At 46.9% G+C, this 24,341-nt stretch overlaps 1 protein-coding gene across 1 annotated transcript in view; it reads right to left on the bottom strand.

Annotated features, from left to right (window-relative positions):
• Positions 1 to 24,341, bottom strand: part of pdhx (pyruvate dehydrogenase complex component X) — a gene marked incomplete at its 5' end in the record, with an annotated part of 37,176 nt that overhangs the window by 896 nt on the left and 11,939 nt on the right. Inside the window, 7 exon segments of the mRNA XM_042341425.1 lie at positions 1,330 to 1,394; positions 6,767 to 6,925; positions 7,962 to 8,020; positions 12,602 to 12,749; positions 17,812 to 17,998; positions 23,078 to 23,176; positions 24,084 to 24,283. Of these exon segments, the coding sequence (XP_042197359.1) occupies positions 1,330 to 1,394; positions 6,767 to 6,925; positions 7,962 to 8,020; positions 12,602 to 12,749; positions 17,812 to 17,998; positions 23,078 to 23,176; positions 24,084 to 24,283 (917 nt within the window).

The raw sequence follows: 24,341 nt of genomic DNA, 5'->3' as shown, positions 1-24,341 counted from the left end.
GGCTCAGGGTCAGTTTTGATTCGAATGCAGATTGGAGAAAAGGGTTTGTGGGTGAGACTGACTGAGAAACATGGGATAACGGTGCAGACTGACAATCGCTGCTAAACACAACCCTCCTCTCACTGGGACGGCTTATCTTCCCTCAGCAGCACCTGCTCCATTTCTATAGCAGCACGAGGGCAGCTGCTCTTCACCCAGGCAACCACCAACACAGGCAAAGCACGCCCGGCAAACTTACCCTCGCAACCAGACTCTGAGCAGGCTGACACAGCAGCAAAATATATATATAGTATAATAATCCTTGCATTTGATATGGCGCCTTATCATGTTTTCGAGACGTCTCAAAGCACTTCACAGAATATAGTGTAAAGTGAATTGACTATGTTTTGTGGACAAAACGCAGCAACGAATTGTGCACAGCAGCATCCCACAAACAGTCACGGATTGAGTGAACATATTATTTTATTATTTTTTTGACTTGAAGAATAACCTTTAGTTCCTGAGCTCAGAGACTGCGTTTACACTGCAGTCAGAGCCCTGCTCTCCAGGAGCGTTGGTTGTGCCGGGGTGGGTGAGGGGAGGGGTGGCTGTGCCGGGGTGGGGGGGATGGGGTGGGGGCAGATCATATCCAGGCTCAAAGGAAAAAATCAACACTGTTATATTTCCCACGTTACATTGGTGGAGTCTTGTAGCTCAGTGGAGCACTCGCCTCGCAAGCGACAGACCCGGATTCGATTCCCGGGCAGGGCAAAATGTTGGGCAAGTTTCCTTACTCCACACGCCTCTGTTTACCTAGCAATAAATAGGAACCCGGTTGTTAGTCGATTGGCGGATTGCTTTTCCGGGGGGAATAATTCCTTCCCCCCAAAAATAATAATAAATTGGTCATTCAATCCACGACTGTTTGTGAGACACTGCTGTGCACAATTGACTGCCATGTTTTGCCCACAAACTACAGTCAATTCATTTTATATATATTCTATGAAGCTCATTGAGACAAGGTGCGATATCAAATGCAAGGATTATTATTGTGGCATTCCCCCGGCCGGCCGGGCTGCCCCACCATTTGAGGTAAAGCCTTCAGCCTCTCTGCTTCAGCCTCTCTTTGAAGCTCCATGCCACAGTCCCCTTCGTCTCAGCCCCTCTCTTGCTTCCTTCAAAGGCCCATCTCAAGACCTCCTCTTCGACTGTGTATTCGGTCACCTTGCTACCCCTATCCTCCCGTCCACCACCCCTCCTGACCCATGACTGTCCAACGCCTTGGGACGTCCTCTCAAATATAACTTCTTGTTATATGACAACTGTTCATTAAAAATGACACAGACATACCTGAAGGATCCTCCCTGATATTCCTCAGGCAGCAGCTTCCCTGCTCTCGCTCTCTCTGCTAGGGCCTGGAAAGGTACAAGAAAGACAGCTGTTAGCTCCTGCTGTGGAACTGCTGTGGAGTTCTATAGCTCAGTGGTAGACCACTCGCCTCACAAGCGAGAGGACCCGGGTTCGATTCCTGGGCAGGGCGAAACATTGGGCAAGTTTTCTTACTCCACACACCTCTGTTTATCAGCAGTAACTAGGAACCCGGTTGTTAGTCGATTGGCAGATCGCTTTTCTGGGGGTAATAATCGCTTCAAAAAAATAATAATAATATTTTGTCTATCTTAGTGACCACATCTAAGCTGACTCCACGACAAGCTTGACAGCATGGCTGCTCAGGCCCCAGGCTTACACGCACTTGTGCTGTGAAGTCATGAATGGTTTCATCCATGGGCAAGAACTCAACAAAAACAAGCTTTCAAGTTTATCTCCAACATCCTGCCCACAAGGACTTTACTGTAATTATAAAAGCAGGGCTTGGAGCCCCAAGGCAGAACGAAAGTATGCACTCACTCTCCCTCACCACAGGCCACTCACCGACCGGCAACCTCGGTTTTATCTGGTACCACGCTGATGGTTGGAGCTTGTTCATTTGGGTGAATTTGCAATACAATACAAAATTACATTTACATAGTGCATTTCACATCAGGAGGAAGTCCCAAGGCGCTGGATAGTAAGGGATTTGGACCCGAGCACTGGGTGGGGGGTGGGGGGATGAGGGGGGGGGAAGGTTGGGAGGGTGGCCAAAGGCACGGTCGAAGAGGATGGTTTTGAGATGTGCCTTGAAGGGAGGGAGTAAGGCAAAGGGACTATGGGATGGAGTTTGGAAGTCCAAAGGGTGTGGGCAGAGAGGTTGAAGGCCTGACCGCTGATGGTGGGGCAGGCCAGGCGGGTGACATGAAGCAGGCCAGAGTCTGCTGAGTGGAGGGAACGGACAGGGGTCAGCAGGTCACAGAGGTAGGAAAGGGCAAGTCCATGGGGAGGGATGGGACATCGGGTCATGGAGCCTGGTGTGGGAGAGGGCACGAGCTGCAGAGTTCTGGATGATCTGCAGCTTGTGGAGGGAAGAGTTGGGAAGGCTGACAAGAGGGAGTTGGTGTAGTCGAGCCTAGATGTGATGAACTTGATGAAATATAAAATGTGATGTACATGACTGTCTTCAGACCCGGAGGAGAGGGGAAGGGGCTCCGAGGCCAACTGCAATACTATTAATTGCTTCCACCAAAAATCTAACCATCTACATTCTGAATCCTTTGCCTCACTCACCACTGTGGGCATGCGTGTCAGGCATCAAAGGAGAAACTAGCTTGACAGCATGGCTGCTCAGGCCCCAGGCTTACACGCACTTGTGCGCACTCTGCCTCTTAAACGCTGGGACTTCTATCGCTGTGTACAAACCCAGTCACACAGTATTGGAAAGACTACCCCTGGCTGATTACTGAGAGACTGCTTATCTGATACAGGAGAAGAAACCATACTTTTGACAGGGTATGTGACCCCCTTAGGTGTCTTACAATTCTTATAATTTTATAATTCTTTAGGAAAATTCTAGCTCATTCACACAGTACATGTGCTCCTATTCTTACTCTAATGTGCAGCTCCCTGTATCTATCAGTGTGGGACTTCATTTGCCTCTGCTCAGCCCATCTGCCCACCTTATTGAGTTCTCTGTAAGACCTTAGTTACTTCCTCTGATTCCCTAACTCGTTGTCATCTACAAACATTACTAAAGAAGCTTCACTGTATCAGAGATTTGTCATAGACTGTAACAGGAAGCAGACAGGGTGGGCCCAATAAAACAAGAATGAGTTTGTGGTGTGTTTGAGTCAAAGCCAGTTTTAATTTGTCAAGCTACTGGCAAGTTTCAGATCTTCTTTACACAGACACATTCAAGCGAGGGAGGGGGAAGCGAAAGAAAATGAGTGAAAGTGCAGATGAATCAGACTGTTAATCCCACACTGGCTTTGTTTCAGGTGGCAAAGCACCAAAGGTACACGGAAAGCTGAGGACATCATCAACCGCAAACAAAACAATGATCAAAACCAGCGAAGGGGAGGAAAAATTGTCCCTGGATGAAAAGGGATGATGAATTGTACCATATCTACAATAACAACCTGATTTACACAGCGCCACTCTCGCAGGGTAGTGTCCCAGAGTGCTTGACAGTGGCGGATCATGCCGCCGAGCCCGGGGGAGATGCCCGTAGACACGGTCAAAAAGGAAGGTCTTTAGGCGTGACCTGAAGATTGAAGAGGTAAGCGGAGGGATAGAGGAAGAGTGTTCCAGAGTTCCGGGGAGCAGTGAATGAAGCAGCCACCAATGGTGGAACAGAGGAAACAAGGGACATGGCGGAGGCACCGGGTAGTGGGTTGGAGGGTAAGCAGGTCGGAGAGATAGGGAAGTGTCAAGGCATGATTTGAAAACGAGTGTGAGGATCTGCAGCGTGAATATACAAGGCTTTTTAAAACAGTGGACCATCTATGTTTCTTGGTGAAACATTTGCTGACGTACATGCACTCGCCTGTGAAAGCCAAGATTTAGTCCTGACCTGTCCACCAATCTTTCAGCTACCAAGTGACCCCAGTGGAGCGGATCAGACTCATTGATGGGGGGAAAAGCAGCCATTGGGGGCAAAATAAAGAGGTTTAGTAAACCCGAAAGATGCGGCAAACGGCAAAAGGCCACGTTTTATAAGAGAGTACGTCAACAACCAGGAACGCACGAACCTTACATTGTGCAATTCAACAAACGTAATTCCATACAGTGTGGACCTATGTCTGCACTAGAGCTGGGATCAGTATCCTTACCGCAAGTGAGTTTCTGTGAAATTATCAGGTTAGTTGTGGCTGACATACTTATATGATTCATGATTTGTTGGGTAGGAACATTGACATGACATGATTGTCTCCAACACAACTTCAAGTCTGGACCAAACAAGAGCTTCTCAGAAACACCCACTCACTCAAATCACTCACCAAAGAGGTTAGACTCTGGGAACGTACAGACTGTGATGATTCAATGCCCTCATTAATCAGGGGATTAGAGCTGCGAGTGCATGAAACGTGGCTTTTTTACCAATTGGCGCCTCTACGTGCTTATTTTACTTCTTTATCACTTTCAAAGCCCTCCATGGCCTTGCTCCACCCGACACCTGCGATCTTCTAACCCCCTACTGAGCTGCCCACTCCCTCCACTCAGCGGGCTCCTGCCTGCTTCGCTCTCACCCCTCACCCGCCCCACCATTGGTGGGCAGGCCTTCTGCTACTCTACCCTTGGCTCCTTCAAGACCCGTCTCAAGACTGTAACAACTCGCTGAGTTAAAAGAAATTCTCCTTGTATCCCCTGTTTTTTTGGCCAATTATCTTAAATCTGTGCCCTCTAGTTAACGACCCACCCGCCCGAGGAAACAGTTCCTCCGTATCTACTCTATCAAAAACCCCCCATAATTTTGAACACCGCTACTAAATCCCCTCAAGCTTCTCTAGTCTAGGGGTTTTGCCCACAAAAATGTAGTCAATTCACGTTACAGTGTATCCTGTGAAGCGTTTTGGGACGTCTCGAAGACGTGATAAGGCACTATATCAAATGCAAGGATTATTATATTATATAAAAGGAGAGTAATCCCAGCCTCTCTAGTCTCTCCACATAATTGTAGTCCCTCGTCCCTGGTATCATTCTTGTATATTATAATCATTCTTGTATATTATAATCAGGGCAAGGCTTTAACATGCAATATCCTTTCTTTTGCGAGGATGCCTCCATCAGTGCCTCGCAGTCACTCACTGCAACAAACACCAGTTCTTAAAAATAGCAGCAAAGTCTCGATAAATAAAAGCCAATGCTCGCATTTGATCTCAAATGTAGCTGTTGTCATAGCAACAGTGTCTCCACAGAAGAATATTGTCAGATGTTTATAAGGGATTGCTGCGTTAGCCGCTCTCTGTACACTCATCCTCATTATCCCAGCACCACATCTCCTCACTGCTTTCTCCTGTCTCTCTCTCCCCCTCCAAGGCATCATCAGGAGTGTGATCAGGAGGCGGTGAATCACCCAAAGGGTTGAGAAAATCTGGAACTCTCTCCCTCCCCCAAAAGGCTGTGGATGTTGGATCCATTCTCATTTTCAAAACTGAGGTGGAGAGATATTTGTTAGGTCAGGTTTTCAGGGATACGGGGCAAAGGCGGGTAATCGGAATTGAGGTACAAATCAGCCATAATCTGATAGCGGAATTTACACCTGTTCCTATGTTCTCTTTGGGTAGTGTGAAATGAACAGTGCAATCCCTGCAATGTCGCTCTTTAGTCCACTGCCCCAAGCAGTGCCCCATGTCCCGTCACAGCCAGCCCCACTCATTCCCGTCCACAACCAGTGCTCACTCTTTAATTTACCCCAAATACAATGAATTGGCTGATTGTCTCATTGTTTGCGAGTCCCTGATGGTGAATAATAATAATAATAATCCTTGCCTTTGATATAGCGCTTTTCACGTCTTCTCGACGTCTCAAAGCGGTTCACAGAATACGCTGTAAAGTGAATTAACTGTATATTTGTGGGCGAAACGCGGCAGCCAATTGCCCACAGCAGTATCTCATAAACAGTTGTGGATTGAAAATGACCAATTTATTATTGTTTTTTGTTTTGGAGGGATTATTATTAGGCTCTGTGTGGAGTAAGGAAACTTGCCCAAAGTTTCGCCCTACCTGGAATTGATTAATTAATTGGAATTAATTAGTTGGTGTATTTGCCTATATAACATTCTCTTTACATCTAATCAATTTTACTCTGTGAAGTGCTTAGTTTACATGAAAAGCTTTGTCTAAAAAATGTATGTTATTATTATTACTGTAGCTCTCCGCTGTGACTCGTTGCTCTGAAACATAAAATTCAGCGAAGACCCCACCAACTCAGCACCAACTTCATTCTGAGAAGCTGAACTGATTCACATCCCAGCCGGAAGCATTAGAATTCTGAGATAAAAACAGAAAGTGGATGTGGATTGTGTCCAATGAGTTTTTTTCTGTGTCATCCCAGATTGAATTTAATGTTGGTGTCATATCTGGTACAGGAATTCTGATCCGAGAACAGATGGTTACAATAACTGCATCTTTAACTCGTGGAGTCCTGTAGCTTAGTGGTTAGAGCACTCCTCTTGCTTTGAGACATCTTGAAGACAGTTAAGTCATATTCTGTGAAGCGCTTTGAGATGTTTTGAAGACGTGAAAAGCACTATATCAAATGCAAGGATTATTATTATTATATCAAATGCAAGGAATATTATTATTATTCTATATTGATCTTGCTGTGGCGACTTACCATGTCAGACTGTAACCTGGAATGGACGTCAATGCTATCTTGGTAGTTATCCAGCAGAACAAGTTGTCATGACCCTACCTTGATGGTGCTGGCAATCTCCTGTAGGCCCTTGGACGCAGCATCTCGCACGATTGGCGTAATCAGGCCTCGATCGGTAGCCACCGCGACTGCAATATCGATGGAGCTCAGCAGCTGTGGACCATCACCGCTCCAGGTGCAGTTAACATCTGGCATTTGCTGCAATTTGTTTCATTAACAAAAGAGGGGAGTGGGGGGGGAGAGGGATGAGAAAAAAGGCACAGCTGTGAGGCAAAATCACAGCATAGATACAGAACAAATGGAATCGCTAAATATGGTGGCAATTTGCCCTCTGCTACTCCATCAGCTTCTTTGTGGCAACGTTTTGTAGGTTCAGTGGCTGTGCACAATTGTCAGTGGCAAATACACACAGAACACGCTGCTACTAATTATGTGGAATCCTATAGCTTAGTGGTTAGAGCAACTCGCCTCACAAACGAGAGAAGCTGGGTTTGATTCCCAGATAGGGTGAAGCATTGGGCAAGTTTCCTTACTCCACACACCTCTGTTTATCCAGCCATAAGTAGGAAACCGGTTGTTAGTCAATTGGCAGAACGCTTTTCCGGGAGTAATAATCCCTAACTCATGACCATTTGTGGGACACTGCTGTGTGCAATTGGCTACCACGTTTCGTCCACAAAATATACAGTCAATTAACTTTACAGAATATTCTGTGAAGCGCTTTGAGACGTCTAGAACATGCATCCTCAAATGTGAGGATGACAAACACTAACTGGCTCAGCTCTCAGGCTTCTGCTGTTATAAAAGAACAAAGCGGCAGAATATCTCGCTCCCTGAATCTAAGGGATCTTAATTATTCTCCTTATAATAGTTTGTGGCATCTGGACATCAGCCTCTCGGGGAGCAGCTTGTCACAACGGAATCCAGGAGACAAAACCAGCATTCAACTCACATAATGTTCAGTGAATCGCATTGCTCTGTGAATCACTGACCTGTAAACCGTTCTCATGTGCTTTACTGGGTGGCAAACAATAGGCCCACACAAAACGTCAGGCCTGACAATATACCTGTCTGAGAGCAAACCCCACCAAACACTGCCCTTCACTCTGGGATCTCCAGTCCACAGCACTAGAACGAGACTTGCTGCGGCCGATGCAACATGTTCCCTGACTGAGACACTGCGATGAACCCCATCCTGTGTGTGACTGCCCGCCCCCACCCCCGAGCCACTTACTCTCAGAGTGACAGCAGCCGCCTTGATGATGAAATCATTCACCGAAATGTTCACATTGTCTGAAAGAAACAGAGAATAAACAGAATAAAGCCCCTAAACTGTAAACTGGGCACAGTGGGTGAGCTGGGTACAATGGGGCGGTGTTAACTGGGCACAGTACATGTGACCTGGGCACAGTAGGTGTGAGCTGGGTACACTGAGGAAGTATGAGCTGGGTACAGTGGGTGTTTGCTGGGCACAGTGGGTGTGAGCTGGGCATGGTGGGTGGGTATGAGCTGGGCACAGTTGGTGTGAGGTGGGCACAGTGGGTGTGAGTTAGGCACAGTGGGTGGGTGTGAGCTGGGCACGGTGGGTGTGAGCTGGGCACATTGGGTGGGTGTGAGTTGGGCGCAGTGGGTGTGAACTGGGCACAGTGGGTGTGAGCTGGGTCCAGTGGATGGTGTTAGCTGGGCACAGTGGGTAAGTGTGAGCTGGGCACAGTGGGTGTGAGCTGGGAGCAGTGGGTGGGTGTGAGCTGGGCGCAGTGGGTGGGTGTTAACTGGCACAGTGGGTGAGTGTGAGCTGGTGACAGTGGGTGTGAGCTGAGAGCAGTGGGTGGGTGTGAGCTGGGTGCAGTGGGTGGTGTTAGCTGGGCACAGTGGGTGAGTGTGAGCTGGGAGCAGTGGGTGAGTGTGAGCTGGGTGCAGTGGGTGGTGTTAGCTGGGCACAGTGGGTGGGTGTGAGCTGGGCGCAGTGGGTGGGTGTTAACTGGGCACAATGGGCGAGTGTGAGCTGGGCACAGTGGGTGTGAGCTGGGAGCAGTGGGTGGGTGTGAGCTGGGCGCAGTGGGTGGGTGCTAACTGGGCACAGTGGGTGAGTGTGATGGGCACAGTGGGTGTGAGCTGGGCACAGTGGGTGGTGTTAGCTGGGCACAGTGGGTGAGTGTGAGCTGGGCACAGTGGGTGTGAGCTGGGAGCAGTGGGTGGGTGTGAGCTGGACGCAGTGGGTGGTAGCTGGCCACAGTGGGTGTGAGTGTGAGCTCAGCACAGTGGGTAAGTGTGAGCTGGGCACAGTGGGTGTGAGCTGGGCGCAGAAGGTGGGTGTGAGCTGGGCACAGTGGATGTCAGATTATTTAAAATAGTTGTTAAAAGAAGCAGAGGAGAGGTGAGGAGAAAGGTTTTCACACAGCGAGTTGCTCGGATCTGGAATGCATTGCGTGAAAAGGTGGTGGAAGTCAACTCGATAACAACGTTTAAGAGAGAAGTAGATAATTATTTAGGGAGGACAAGTGTGTAGGGCTATGGGGAGAGCGCAGGGGAGTGGGATTGATTTGGATAGCTCTTTTCAAAGAGCTGGTACAGCACAATGACTTCATTCTGTGCTGTATAACTCTTAGGATGCTATGAATGCACTGGGCCTGGAGAACAGCTCAACACTGTGGTGGCTAGAGAAAGTGGTCACGATGTAGTCTGTGCTATCTCCGAGGAGTTCCCTGTACCCTCGGCTCGGAAGAGATCTTAGCTCGGAGCTAAGGTCTAGCCAGTTGCCTTGACATACAGTGTGTTTGTATGTGTCAATATACAGTCAATTCACTTTACAGTATATTCTGTGAAGCGCTTTGGGACGTCCTCCTGATGTGAAAAGCGCTATATCAAATGCACGGATTATTATTATTAATATTATGTGAGAGGCTTTCAGCCTCTCTCCCCCCACACTCTGGAACTCCATCCCAAAGTCCCTTTACCTCGCTTCCTCCCTTGCATCCTTCAAGGCCGGTCTCAAGACCCTTCCCTTCGACCGTGCCTTTGGTCTCCCTCCCACCTCTCTGCCTTCCTTCACCCCCATACCATCCCTCCCCCATGCTCGGGGCCTGACATCTGACTGTTCAGCACTTTGGGACGTCCTCCCGACATGGAAGGTGCTCGGTAAATGTCATTTTGTTGTTGTTGTTGTGTGTGTTGTGGGGGTGGGGGAGTTCCTGGAGCTTATTTCCCAGTGCACTGACTGAGCACTCGGTTGCAGTCTGTAATTCTGGTCATTTCCAAAACCTATGTGACAGCAGCACAGAGCAGCAGGTCAGCACAAGACCCTATATCGAGTCCGCGGCTCCCAGTTTAATATGAACGGACGAACCATGCTATGCTGAATGTTACTCTGGTTTCTTGGTGTATCTCAGTGGTGGCCAATTCACGGCCCGTGGGCCGGAAGTGGCCCTCAGGGGTGTCAAGAACTGTCCTGGTGAACATTCATACTAATCTAGGTAAATCCATGTTCAACCAATGTTTTGTGTCCAGTTTTTGCTTGACTGAATATTTCTTGATTTGTGGTATAAATATTGAATAAATAAATATTGATTTATTTTATTGGCCGACCAAAAAAGTTGACCACTGAAACTTGTGTGTGTGGACGTATGACTAGCCGGTTCGAGCTGGGTTGAATTTGAGTTGTCGCTGATTGCAAACAGGTAAATCTCGATGAGAAAAGTCACTATCATTTCTTTCCCTGGCTCCTGAGAGGTGGAGGTGTTTACTGAAAGGAAATTAGTGCCTCACAGCCAGTGATGGCAGCTTTATCTGGAAGGCTACAATATTTGCAAAGATGCTCAAATGCTGAACCCTGCAGATAAAGAAACAGTTATGTTCAAGAGCCAGAGAGCTAAACACAAACTGTGGTGTGTGATGAGTTAATGGCACAACTCACAGGACTGTTACACAACACAATAAATGCTTTCCTCTCTGTAAGGGAAGATTACAGTAATTACTTTGGTAACGACTAAAGAATTAGATTTGAATAGAAATAAAGGTTCAGAGATTTGCACAATCCCCTTTCCCAGATAAACAGTGTGCTGTGCCTCAGATAACAGAATGCCTTCACCCCGCCTGAACACAGTGGCTTTCAACGTTGTTGAAACCAGGGCATGAAAAGCACAGAGTAAACAGGCTGATAGGAATTAGACTATTGAACCGTGTATTGGTAATAATTTCGATAAAGAGCGCAGATTGTCTTCAGAGAAAATGCTTTTAATTTGACCAATTTATAAATTCCTAGTTTTCTTAGTTTCGTGGAGCCACGAGCAAGCGAGAGGACCCGGGTTCGATTCCCAGTTTGGGGCCCTTCCATAGGCAACTCCGCATGTCCCTGTTTACCTGGCAGTAAGTAGGAACTCAATTGTTAATCACGTTCCAGGGATAATAATTTCTCCCCAAACAATTTGGTCAATCAATCTACGACTGTTTGTGGGATGCTGCTGTGCTCAATTGGCTGCTGCGTTTTGCCCAGAAAATACACAGTCAATCCAGTTAATAATTTATTGTGTGAAGCGCTTTGAGACGTCACAACGACATGATCAGGCGCTATTTTGAATTCAAGGATTATTATTATTAGATGATAATAATCATTGCATTTGATATAGCGCTTTTAACATCTTCTCGATGTCTCAAAGCGCTTCACAGAATATACTGTAAAGTGAATTGACTGTATATTTGTGGGAGAAACGCAGCAGCCAATTATGCACAGCAGTGTCCCATAAACAGTCGTAGATTGAGTGACCAAGTTGTGATATGGACCTTTACTTCACTGCAGTAAAAAATATTATAGTTAAAACCATAAACCTCGCGCAGTGTGACTAACTGCACTGCTGACCCTGCGCTGGGACCTGCAGGACTACTCCGTGGTCAGTCGGCTGGTTGAACACTTGCCTGAGCTGGAAAATAGGATTCGGTGGAAATAAGATTCTGTCTATCAATCAAGGAGGCCGAGAACCTGGCTCCTCTCCAGCAGCCTGTGCAATATAATGTGAATGAGAAACGTGCTGATTGATCTGTACATGTCACTCTGTGCTATAAATAGACTGGGAGGCGCAACACATCTCGCATTTCACAAGCACGATGATACCTCCTAATACACATTGGCACAAGTGCACATTTGCAAAGGCGATGTGAAACCCATGACGGCTAAAGTTGTGAAATATAGACATTTTGAGACGCCCTTCCAACGCAATCAATGTCAACTGTATGGTTATATATTCAGGCAGCTTCCACAGCAGACTATTGCTATCCGTGTTACAGCCACTGCACCTCCAGCAAAGTATTCTCACGCACCACTTCACAGGCAGACACTGTACTGGCAGCGAAGGGATTCCCTGGCTGCAATCCTGCCTCGGGCTTCACACACCAGGAGAGCTGTGCTGTCATTGGGCCCCGATGAGGGAACCCTTGTCCCCTGCACAATGTGTACAGCATGTTACTCCATCATGCAGTGAAGTAAAAATCCATATCACAACTTGGTCACTGAATCCACGACTGTTTGTGGGATGCTGCTGTGTGTAATTGGATGCCGCATGTTGCCCAGAAAATATACAGTCAATTCACTTTACAGTATATTGAGTGAAGTGCTTTGAGACGTCTCGAAGACATGATAAGGCGCTATATCGAATGCAAGAATTATTATTATTATAATCACCTCAGCACCAGTCACACAAGGCTTTTATGGAAGCAGATTTTGATGGTTCCAGTTGTTGCTTTCTATTATTTTGCCAGTTTGTATATTTTGCTGACAGTAAGGGAGAGTGACCAGGTGTGGGCACACACATGGGAGGGTTATGTTTGTGACAAAAGTTCAGACGCGCGGACCGGCGGGCAGGAGGACGGACATTGCCTCACCTTTGGCGAGCTGCTTCCTGCTTTGCAGCACTTGCTGGATGTCACAGTCGATACTGCTGTAAGAGTGAGGGATGGTGGTTTTAGACTCTGTCAGTCTCTGTGCGATGACCTGCCGGATGGTACTCGCTGGCACTTCAGTAAATGTGCCCTGAAAACAGAACCATCACCAATACTGTTTTACACCCGTCTCACAATAGCGTATAAACACTCCCCCCCACCCCCCACCCGCCCCACTCCCCCACATTCAATCCACGACTGTTTCTGGGACTCTGCTGTGCGCAATTGGCTGTCATGTTTCTCCTACAAAATTTACAGTCAATTCACTTTACAGTAGATTCTGGGAAGCGCTTTGAGACGTCTCAATGACGTGATATCAAATGCAAGGATTATTATTATATACACACACCCACACACGCGCATACACCACCCTCATACCCTCACACACACCCTCACTCGGGTCTTGCTCTCAATCACTCCCCCCCTCAAGCAACAACAACAACAACTTGGATTTATATAGTGTCCTCCACGCCGGATGGCGTCTCAGAGCGCTTTACAGTAATGGATCCCGGGACCGAGTCAGGGGGAGGGGGGGAAGGTGACCAAAGGCGCGGCCGAAAAGAAAGGTCTTCAGCAAAGACCTGAAAATGGGAAGGGAGTTCCAGAGCCTCGGGGCATAGTGGCTGAAGCACATCTAACAAGGAGGGGAATGCAGATGGCTGGAGGAATCAGGCGGTGGGGAGAAGATAAATTACAAATATTTTCAGTAGCCAAAACAAAAATGAACAGAAATATTTGGTTTTATTTAGTCAGCTTGTAAGTGAAAGCAAATTTCAAAACACAGCCCATGTTGGAATGAATGCAGCGCTGTGCGTGGGGTTTCTCTGATAAACTCAACCCCTCAATGGATCATTGAAGAATCCTAACAAAACACGGCCGCTCACTGCTAACAGCTTTGGTACATATTTTTGTCCACTGTTTTTCAAAACATTTGGATACTTATTTAAAGCCACAGTATTAAAAGATTGTAGCTAAATAGGTACAAGTCTAGTACATCCAAATCACAAATATTATTTTGTATGTTCATCTGAACTCTCTGCTCGTACATAACACACTCATTGCCAGTCAAGAACCATGTGATTATTTAGAGATTTTCTCATCACCAGTGGATGTCCTCCCCACAAGAAAGGCACCATACAAATGTAATCTGTTGTGGTTGGATAGCCAGTTGCATTTATATAGTGGGCTTCAAGTAGCATCGTGCGCCAGAGCGCTTGACAGTGGGGGAGTCTGACAACGAGCGACGTGGAGAGGAAGGGGAGAGGTGACCGTAAGCACGATCAAAAAGGAAGGTCTTTAGGCGGGATTTGAAGGTGGGAGGAGGCAAAGTGGAGGGATTGAGGGATAAAGTTCCAGAGTTTCAGTGGAGCGGAGGAGGAAGGGACAAACCAGCCGAGCAGAGGAAGCGGGTGGTGGAGTGGTGGGTAGGCAGATCGGAGAGGTAGGGAGGTGCGAGGGCACGAAGGGGTTTGAGAACAAGTGAGAGGATCTTGAAATTGATCCGTTCGGTGATTGGGAGCCCAGTGGAGCCTGGCATGGGCTGGTGTGATGGGGGGACGGAGTTTTGTGTGGGTGAGTATCCGGGCGGCGTAGTTTTGAATCAATTGTAGTTTGTGTCTGGTGGAGCTGGAGAGACCAGCGAGGAGGGCATTGGAACAGTCCAGCCGGGAAGTGACGAAGGTCTGGACGAGGGTTTCAGTGCATAGGTTGTGAGGTACAGCCGGAGGCGGGAAATGTGACGGAGGTGGAAAGAAGCATTCCTGGTCAGGGAATGGATGTGAGGGAGAAAGGAAAGCTGGGGATCGAATCTGACTCTAAGTTGGGCACAGGTTCAGAGTCTGAGGGAGAGCCCGGGGAGGTTGAGAAGTTCAGGCCAGAAGGAGAGAAGACGCTGATGTGAGCCAAAAAGTATGGCTTCCGTCTTGCCAACATTCAGCTGCAGGAAATTTGCACTCATCCAAGCCTTGTTGTCCGTCAAACAAGCTGACAGGACATCAGTGTCGCAGCTGGAGGAGAAGTCGATTTGAGTGTCATCCCGGCATATGTGGAAGTTGACCCCATGTCTGCGGATGACATTGCCGAGATGGAGCATGTAGATGAGGAAAAGAAGGGGGCCAAGGATGGAGCCTTGGGGTACCCCATGGGTGACCAGAAGGGGGGGTTGGGGGGGGGGGGGGGGGGAGGCGAGAGGAAAAACCATTGGCCGAGATGAAGTGTTGGCGGTTGGTTAAGTAGGACTCGAACCATCCGAGTGCGATCCCAATAAGATGGGTGAAAGGAAGAGAGGCGGTGGAGGAGGATGGCGTAATCGACTGGATCGAATGCAGCGGAGAGATCCAGGAGAACGAGGAGCCAGAGGGAGCCCTGGTCACAGAGAGAGAGGATGCCATTTGTTACTTTGATGAGCGTTTTCTCTGTGCTGCGGGCCGGGTGGAAACTAGACTGGAGGGGTTCGAGTAGGGAGTGGAGGGTGAGGTGTGAGCGAAGTTGGTTTGCAACAACAGGTTCCAGGGCTTTGGCTAGGAAGCACAGGTTTGAAATGGGACGGTAGTGCGTGAGGTTGAAGGGATCGAGAGTAGGTTTTTTTAAGGAGGGGAGTAATGACAGCTGTTTTAGGGGGTGTGGGACTGAGCCTGAGGAGACAGACTGATTGATCGTGTCTGCCAGCAGTGGAAAGAGGAGGGTGAGTTGAGTGACCAGCAGGTGGTGGGTTTCATCTGGGTGATGGAGTATGAGGGGGAGGAAGGAGAGATGGGGGCAAAGGCAAGTAGGTTGGGGCCGATGGTAGGAGCCGTGGGAGGAGTGGGTGATGGAGAGAGAATGGTGGGGGGGGGCAGGGGTGTCATGGGGACATGGTGGATGATAAAGAAATCTAAGGAGATCTTGGAGATAAAGAAATCCATGACCTCTTTGAACTTAGCCAGTGCACCGACTATTTACTGATGTATTTTTCTTAATAAGGGCAATCTGATAAATTCATTTCCACTGAGTTCTGCTGGATAGATCACACTATGCCTTGCTCCCCCCCTTGGCTAACCTCCTCTGCAGCTCAGTTGCTGAGTTGCGTGACATCCACCTCAAATTCCTGATATTATAATATCAGTGAGAGACACACAGTTGGTTTGTTTTTAACAAGGATATAAATCATGTCAAGAGACATGGTCTTTTGTCCTCCAAGCACTTTCTTCGACCGAGTGATGTCAGAGAGGCTGCCATTAGTGTCGCATCGTGGGCAAGTTCGCACTGAGGACTCATTTTTACTTGACAAAGATTACAACAACAACAAATTACATTTACACTGCGCCTTTCAGGTTGGGGTGCTGGACAGTTAAGGGATTTGGATCCAAGCTGGGGGTTGGGATGAGGGAGGGTGGAGGACAGGGAGGGTGACCAAAGGCGCGGTCAAAGAGCAGGGTCTTGAGGCGTGCCTTGAGGGAGGCACTGGAGAGAGTGAGGCGACGGGACTGTGGGATGGAGTTCCAGAGAATTATAAAATTATAAAAATTACACTCCCCTACAGACACACATGAAGGGGTTAACAGCTATCACACAATGCCAGGAGAAACAAAATCTTATTTGAAGTCTGTCTGGTATTCAGAATGAGGAACTGATTGTGTTATCAACATGATACACCCAGTTTCTTTTCTTTTTAAAACTTAAAAGTCATTTCTTTATAAAATTAACTAACTCTTTACGAGCAACTTTAAATCAGAAACCTTTCCATATTTTTTTATTATTGTTTGCTGAGAATTCCGTTTGAAAAAAAATCGAATCGATTATCGATCCTATATTATTCTATATTATATAAATCACCCTGATCTCGTTTCTCAGGGCTGTGGTTATATCGAGTAAGGGATGTCAGAGGTTACAACGTGCTTGTAGCAAGTTATATGATGGATAAACTAGCACCGGCTTTAATGGAAACCCTCCTCAGGAGAGGCAACAGCTCAGGTACTGAAGCCGTGTGCTACAGAATGAGCTGTACTAACTAAAGCACTCTGGGCACCTGCTGTTTTCTTTGCCTCGGACACGCTGGAAGTTAATAATTATTTTGCAGCAAACCTGTTTTAAAACCAAACGCAACCACACATTTCCTTCAGTTCGTTTTAAAGCTGAAGAAGTTTAATTTGGATAATAAACACCTATGGCTTCCCTGTCATTCCAGGCTTGAGTGATGCATTGCAATCGGAACATCCTTCCAACATGAAAGGCGCTATACAAATGTTGTTGCAGTTATTTTTGTTCTAATTGCTAAAGGACAACAATATTGTATCTGTCGCTATTGTGAGCTCTAACCCACTATGTAGCTGTGGTCAAGGCCCGAAGGCTCCAGACAGATGTGGGTGTGGTCGCTGACAGCTCTCAACGCAAAGCCCACAAACCACCTCTGGACACAGCAGCAATTACAGCAGTAAGTACTCCGTCACAGCTCACAAATCACCTCAGCAAGACACAAACAAAATGATTGGAAAAGAAAAAGAATGTTTTTACTGGGCAGCTTCACGAGCACAGTAGCTCCTGTTCAGTCCCTGTCCCCAGCTCTGGGTAGAAAGAAATCATTAGAATGGTTTCTGCCTAGGCTTTTGTCCTTCACCTGCGCAGTGCTGATGATCTATCTATTCAGTGCTTCCCAATTACTCCCAATAGACAGATATCCAGTGCACCAAACACCTAGCCATTCTCTCCCAATGGAGAATCCCAATGAACCAAATACACACATTAAGGGAGCAAGTACTGTAGTTAAAACTAAACATCATAATAAAGATTAATGTTTCCAGCCTTGTGGTGCTATACAGTAGTTTGATATTGGCCTGTGCCGCTGATGACAACACTCACTTTTTATATACAATAACCTGAACCATCAAAACCAGCCCCTATCATTAACTGACTATACATAGACACAGCACCACTCAGTCTCACCACAGAGCGGCACGGTTGACAAGTCGAGGTTGGCGGCAGGATTACGCGGGCTGTGTTGCATATGATTTACACATCAGTTTTTTTTAGTTTACACAACGTAACTTAATTCCTATCACATTCGCCCACAAAAAACAGTTACTCACAGTATATCCTGTGAAATATTCCCTACCGACATGTAAGGCGCTGTATCAAATGTAAGCATAATGATTATTAGTCTGTCTATAAACACCTACCGGGGCTGGTGGCTGTCGAGGGACTGAAACTGGTGGTATCATGGGCCTGGGGTATCCAGGGAGACTCGGGACTGCTAGAGGGGCAGTGGGAGCAGCGCTGGGAACGGCAGCAGCGAAAGGTGGCACAGGGGCGGCTGTGCTGGGTCGTGGTGTGGTCCCTCTCTGCTTCACCAGGTTCTGTGCATCTCTGTGAAATAAGACAGGAGATCCTCAGTGGCAAACTAGCAATCTAACCTGTAACCTTTAGCTCAGTGGTTAAGAGCACTCGCCTCGCAAGTGAGAAGACCTGGGTTCTATTCCCGGGCAGGGTGAAATGTTGGGCAGGTTAACTCCACACGCCTCTGTTTAACCAGCAGTAAGTAGGAACCTGGTTATTAGTTGATTGGGGGATCGCTTTTCCAGGGGCTAATAATCCCACTAAAAAAAATCTGGTCACTCAATCCACAACTGTTTGTGGGACGCTGCTGTGCGCAATTGGCTGCCGCGTTTCACCCATAAAATATACAGTCAATTCACTTTACAGTATATTCTGTGAAGCGCTTTGAGACGTCTTGAAGACATGTTAAGGCGCTATATCAAATGCAAGGATTATTATTATTATAATCACATGCTGGAGCAGCTCTCAAACTCACCACTATGGGTGCATTGTTTGAGGAACATACGGCCATCACAGGCACCAGTATAACACTACCAGGTGCTTCTCTCCTACTCTCCCAGGCCAGCCTGCAGCCTAAACCAGCTTTACCTCACCGCCCTCATGTGTCTGGCCTTAGGAACTCTAAAACAAGATCTGTGGAAACTGACATTGCACTGAAATCTAAGCAAGAGGTGGAAACAATCAAAACATTGCATTTTAAAAATAACAGGTGCTGAAAAAAGTTATTGGCAAATGTTTATCACCAACTCTTTACCTGGTAGACAGGCAGAGGAGCGACAGAGGAACCATTCAATTAACTGGAGCTAAGGAGAGTATTTAACTTTCTTCTATACAGATCACCCATATTAATGTGTGGCACAAACCTCATACTGCGGCTGGTTACTGTTAACATCTCAGGCTCTACTTTAAAAGTGGAGAAAAAGCAACTTTCAACTTCTACAAACAACAGCAGAGTGGAGGTATTAGATATGTGAATGATATCACAGTGAACACAGCATCACGTTATTTGTATAGACTGGACATAAAGTTTTGAGGTTTAAGAGAGCCGTAAATGGGTGATATTTCTGTTTTAATCTGCAAAGCATGGCTGTACTAAATGAAAGTTCCTTCAGGGGCTCAGTGTGCGCGGGCTGTCGCTGGGGAAACCTGACTTGGACATTGATCAGTGTGAATCTCAGTAATTTTGGCCTGCAATCTCTTTCACACAGTCCCAAATAGCAAACAGAAATCCAGATTGTTCCTCCAGCAGAAGATTCCTCTTGGTTGGAAATGAAACTGAAAGACTGGCTGAATATCCTGAAGTTAAGGTTGTGATACCTCCAAGAATTAAACTCAGAATGAGCAAAACGCTTGCTCTCCTGACCAAAGAAGTTATTATTATTGTTAACATGCAAGGATTATTACTATTAAGAAGTTACGAAAGGAATCCTGTAGCTTAGTGGTTAGGGCACTTGCCTCCATTGAGTGACCAAATTATTTTTTAGAAATGTTTTTAAGGGATTATTTTCCCCCAAAAAGCTATCCACAAATCGACTAACAATCGGGTTCTACTTAGTGCTAGGTAAACCGAGGTTTGTGGGGTAAGGAAACTTGCCCAACATTTCGCTCAGCCTGGGAATCGAACCCAGCTCCTCTCTCTTGTAAGGCGAGTGCTATAATTACTACCCTACAGAACTCCTACAGGACTCCACAATCATATCTGACAATGCGATTGATTTGCCCTCTGCTGTTCAAATGTGACCAATTGTGTGAGCTGGTGAGTGTGCCCCCAGTGATGGGTGCTCAGCTCCGCAGGACAGAGGAGAGCACACTCCACTTCCCATCCGCATGGCTTGGCTTCAGGATCAGCCTGCTGCTCCCCCTAGCGGCTAACCTGTAACGACCAGAGTTACTTTTTAACAACTGACAAACGGCTTCCGAATTAAGACCAAGTTTAAGAATTTTTCATACAATTTTAACGCGATCTTAAATGTTGCCGTGCAATTGATCCAAATAGGGTTTCACAAGCTGAGACTGGATAGAATTTCATGTCTTACGTCCGGATGGTGCCACCATGTAGGTTTAACGTGGAGTCCTGTAGTGTTAGAGAACTCGCCGGACAAGCGAGAGGACCTGGGCCTGATTCCCGGCAAGGAGAAACCTCAGGTACGTTTTCTTACTCCACATGCCTCTGTTTACCCAGCAGTAAGTAGGAACCTGGTTGCTAGTCGATTGTCGGATCGCTTTCCGAGGGTAATAATCCTTAAAAAATGAACTATATAAATAACGTGGTCACTCAATCCACGATTGTTTGTGGGACACTGCTGTGCGCAATTGGCTTCCACGTTTCATCACCAAAATATACAGTCACTACACTTTACAGTATATTCTGTGAAGCACTTTGAGATGTCTCAAAGACACGGTAAGGCTCTGTATCAAATGCAAGGATTATTATTATTATTTCTGACCAACAAGTTAAAAATCAAAGCTCATCTCAACAGTTAATCACACATAAGGCTCTACATCAAATGCTAGGATTATTATTATTCATGCTTATTTTTGTTCTGGGTGAGGGAACACTGAGTTCTTAGTGAGTGCTGGGGACCTGCTGTGTGAGGTGTGGAATATGCATGATTTGATATGTGGGATGTGTTGTTGGGAGTAGAAGTGTCAGCACTACTGTAAAGCCTCATTGACAAGAACGTCATTGACAAGAATGACTGACACTGGGTGAGCTCCTGTGAAACGTTCTGTGAGCTGGATTCTGAGACCATTCCGCTCCCCACCCCAGCCACGGTTGTTCCTGGTCCTGGAAACACCCAAACGCATTCTCACATCTATTCATTCGATTCATCTATTCAACCCCTCGCGGCACAAAAACCTTTTAATTCCTCCCCGTGTCTAAACATAGAGCCGTCTTTATCTGCGCATTAATTGGGATGGGATCAGCTCTGTGCTGTGCACCCAGGCTGCCCTGATCCCCGTGGTGTGGGTTTATGTAACCAGTTGAGCTCACTCTTCTCAACCCCCCCTCCCAACACCAGGTTAATCACTTCATTACTCAACAGATGGCTGTTTATACGGGTCTCCATCATTTACTGCGTCGATCCTTTCTGCTCCCACATCCTCTTTATTTCAGCAAGTGTTTATCATTTTAAAGACACAATTCCATTTCCAATGGTTTGTATCCAAAAGGTCTGACCCAGGATCATCAGAGAGAAAAAGAAAATAAATAATTGTAGTAATAATCTCTGCATATGGTATGGCGTCTTCCACGTGGGGAGGACATTCCGAAGCGCTTCACGGGATTTACTGTGAAGAGGAGTGACTGTGTATTTGTGGGCGAATAAAATCCCGAAAGGCTTTCTACACAACACAGAGAACAGAGGGAAATCTCAGAAACCTCCGGACATGCAATGCCGGTAGCCTCACGCCTCAGGGAGCTGAGCAACTTTACCCGGCAAAGAGACAACATCCTCAGGAGGGAGCGAGAGGAGATTGAGACGTGAAAAAAAGCAATAAAGTAAAAAGATTGAAAATGATCTGACTTCACTAATTGCTGATTACGAGCAGGGAATCCCACCAGCCGATTAGAAAGTGAATTAAAGTCAATTCACTACAGTATATGCTGTGTTCTTGAGACGTCTAGAAGACGCGATTAAGGCGCTATATCAAATGCAAAGATTATTATTATTATTGTTATTGTTAAAGCTGTTGAGACAAACACAAATGTTCAAAAAGAGAATAGAAAGTGGTAGGAGAGGTTACTGTCCAGAGCGAGTGTGAGTGCTGTTATTGCAGGAGCATTAGTTGCAGGTTAGTTATAGCATCCAGCTCTGGGTGGGTGTTACCTCCCCACGGACCCAGCATTCAATTGCAATTGGAAAGCAGAGCTGTGAATGTGTTTACAGGCATGTCAGATCCCAACAAAAGCATTGCCTAATTTAATTCAGACTAAGGGGCATTAGAGCACACCATCTGCTGTTCACCAGTAATCTACTCCTCTCTACAATGTAACGCTTGTCCCAGCATCGGTTCAGCCCTGCTTTGGAGAACACAGAGGAATGTGTTTTGTGTGGGGATGCAGCGGGGAGGGGAAATGTTCTCGTGAATATTTTTGTGAATGCAGCGGAAATCAGGTATTAAGTAAACACCAATAGTGAGGAGGGAAGGGTTTTTCACCCACGTAAATATTTGATTTCAATACTTGATATGTTGTCTGCACAATAAGACAGCGGCCGTCAACAGTCAATGGACTGGACATACTGCCACTATTGTAATGTGTTCGCGCCCGTGTAAGTTCGGTGTGTTTGTGTGCACACATGTGTCGTGTCTGTGTTTGTGCATGTGGGTGTGTGTGCGCATGCACAAGAGTGCTTGTGCGAGAGCGCATGTGTGTGTATGAGCGCGGGTGCAAGAGCTCGTGAGTGTGTGACAGCCGGCAGGTGTTATCTTGTGAGAGGATGCCTGTGTTAGTATGTGAGAGTGTCCGTGCCTGTGTGCGAGTGGAACAAGATTCAGCTGTTAACTACCCAGCATTCCAGTAACCAGAAGAGTATTATAGGCAATGCCACTTTCACCTCTAACGCAATCCACCAATCAGATGTGGGTTAAAGCACTGAGCAGCTGTGGTTCCAGGCACCATGTATTCAACAGACTCTCACACGGTGCCATTCATCTCCAGCTCCGACTTCATCTAAATAGCTCCACACACTGTGCATACAAACAGCATCAATGCCACCATGTGGTCTTTACTGCTGATCACAACAAACAGGCTGAGCTGAAACCCTGCACACACCACACTGCACCGACAGCACTGATCCTACTCCAGCCCTCCGACTGACTGAGATAAAAGGAGCGAGTACCAACGTGATCAGTGGCAACTGCAAACTTACGTATGCCTTCCTACTTGTCCCTCATGCCACTATGCCCCAAAACTCTGGAACACTCTCCCTCTATCCCTCCGCCTTGCTCCCTCTTTCCCCATCTTCAGATCACTTCCTGTTTGACCGTACCTACTGTCACCCCCGCCCCCTCCCCCCGGCTCGCGTCGTGCTCTGCCACTGTCAAGCTTTCTGAGATGTTACCCTGTGTGATGGCGCTGTGTAAATGCAAGTTGTTGTTACGTACTCCTTTGTGAAGATCCCTCGTGGCCCAGAAGGGACAGCTCCATTCAGATCAAGCCCGTGGGTTTGCAGGATCTGCCGAGCAGCTGGACTTAGGCGGACACTGTTCACAACACAAAAGAGAACGGGTCAAAGTCAGGTCTGGGCCAAAAAGCAAATGAGCTGAATGAATAGATTGAGCATAATCAGGAGATTCCTCCTGAAATACAATACAAGTCACCAGACTGTGGGCTGGTCAACATCTAAGGAACATGTTAAGTTCTTTGCAAGGCAAAGTGAGTTTCAGAAGACAGCTCAGGAGGACGGGGGGCCTGGAGTCTGAAAGCTTGGCAACCAATGGCAGGGTGAAGGGTGCCGGAAGCAAGGAGAGTACAGGCTGGACACCAACATCTAGCAAACACGTTGTTGAGGAAAACAATCCTCTTAACCTGACCAAAGCTAATAGATTATGTATAAGTGCAGAGTTTATAGAACTAATGGATACTGTTATGTAATCCTGTATCTTAGTGATTAGAGCACTCGCCTCGCAAGAGGGAAGACCTGGGTTCAATTCCTGGGCAGGGTGAAACTTTGGGTAAGTTTTCTCACTACACACGCCTCTGTTTACTAAGCAGCAAATAGGAACCCGGTTGTTAGTCAATTGGCAGATCGCCCTTCTGGGGGTAATAATCACTTAAAAATAATAATAATTTGGTCACTCAATCCATGACTGTTTGAGGGACACTCCTGTGCACAATTGGCTGCCGCATTTCGCCCACAAATGACACAGTCAATTCGCTTTACAGTATATCAATTCATAGAATAGAATCATAAAATCTAACAGCACAGAAGGAGGCCATTCGGCCTATCATGACTGTGTCGGCTCTTTGGAAGGGCTACTCAATCAGTCCCACTCCCTCGCTTTTCCCCATGTCAGTCAATTCACTATACAGCATATCCTGTGATGTGTTTTGAGGCCTCTCGATGATGTGATGAGGCGCTATATCAAATGTAAGGATTATCATACTCACTGTGTTTTGCCGGTTAGGCCCAAGTGTTGCGCTTTGCTGGTGATAGATGCTTGAGGCACTGTGGGTGGCGTTGGTGGGAGCTGGGTGGGGGCTGGAGTGACTGGCTGGGCAGGGATTTTCACTTGCTTCCAATCCACACCTTCCTCCACCATCAAAGCAATCAGTGACCCCAGAGGGATGTCTTTGCTTCCTTCGTCAACCTGCCCAGAAATAGAGAACCTGTCATCATGAGTGGCTGGGGTGTACATGCCGTGTTCA

Source organism: Callorhinchus milii, unplaced genomic scaffold, assembly GCF_018977255.1.
Source record: "Callorhinchus milii isolate IMCB2004 unplaced genomic scaffold, IMCB_Cmil_1.0 Scaffold17, whole genome shotgun sequence".
Classification (NCBI taxonomy): domain Eukaryota; kingdom Metazoa; phylum Chordata; class Chondrichthyes; order Chimaeriformes; family Callorhinchidae; genus Callorhinchus; species Callorhinchus milii.
The sequence above is the reverse complement of the archived record's forward strand: the minus strand, read 5'-3'. Positions and strand labels throughout refer to the sequence as shown.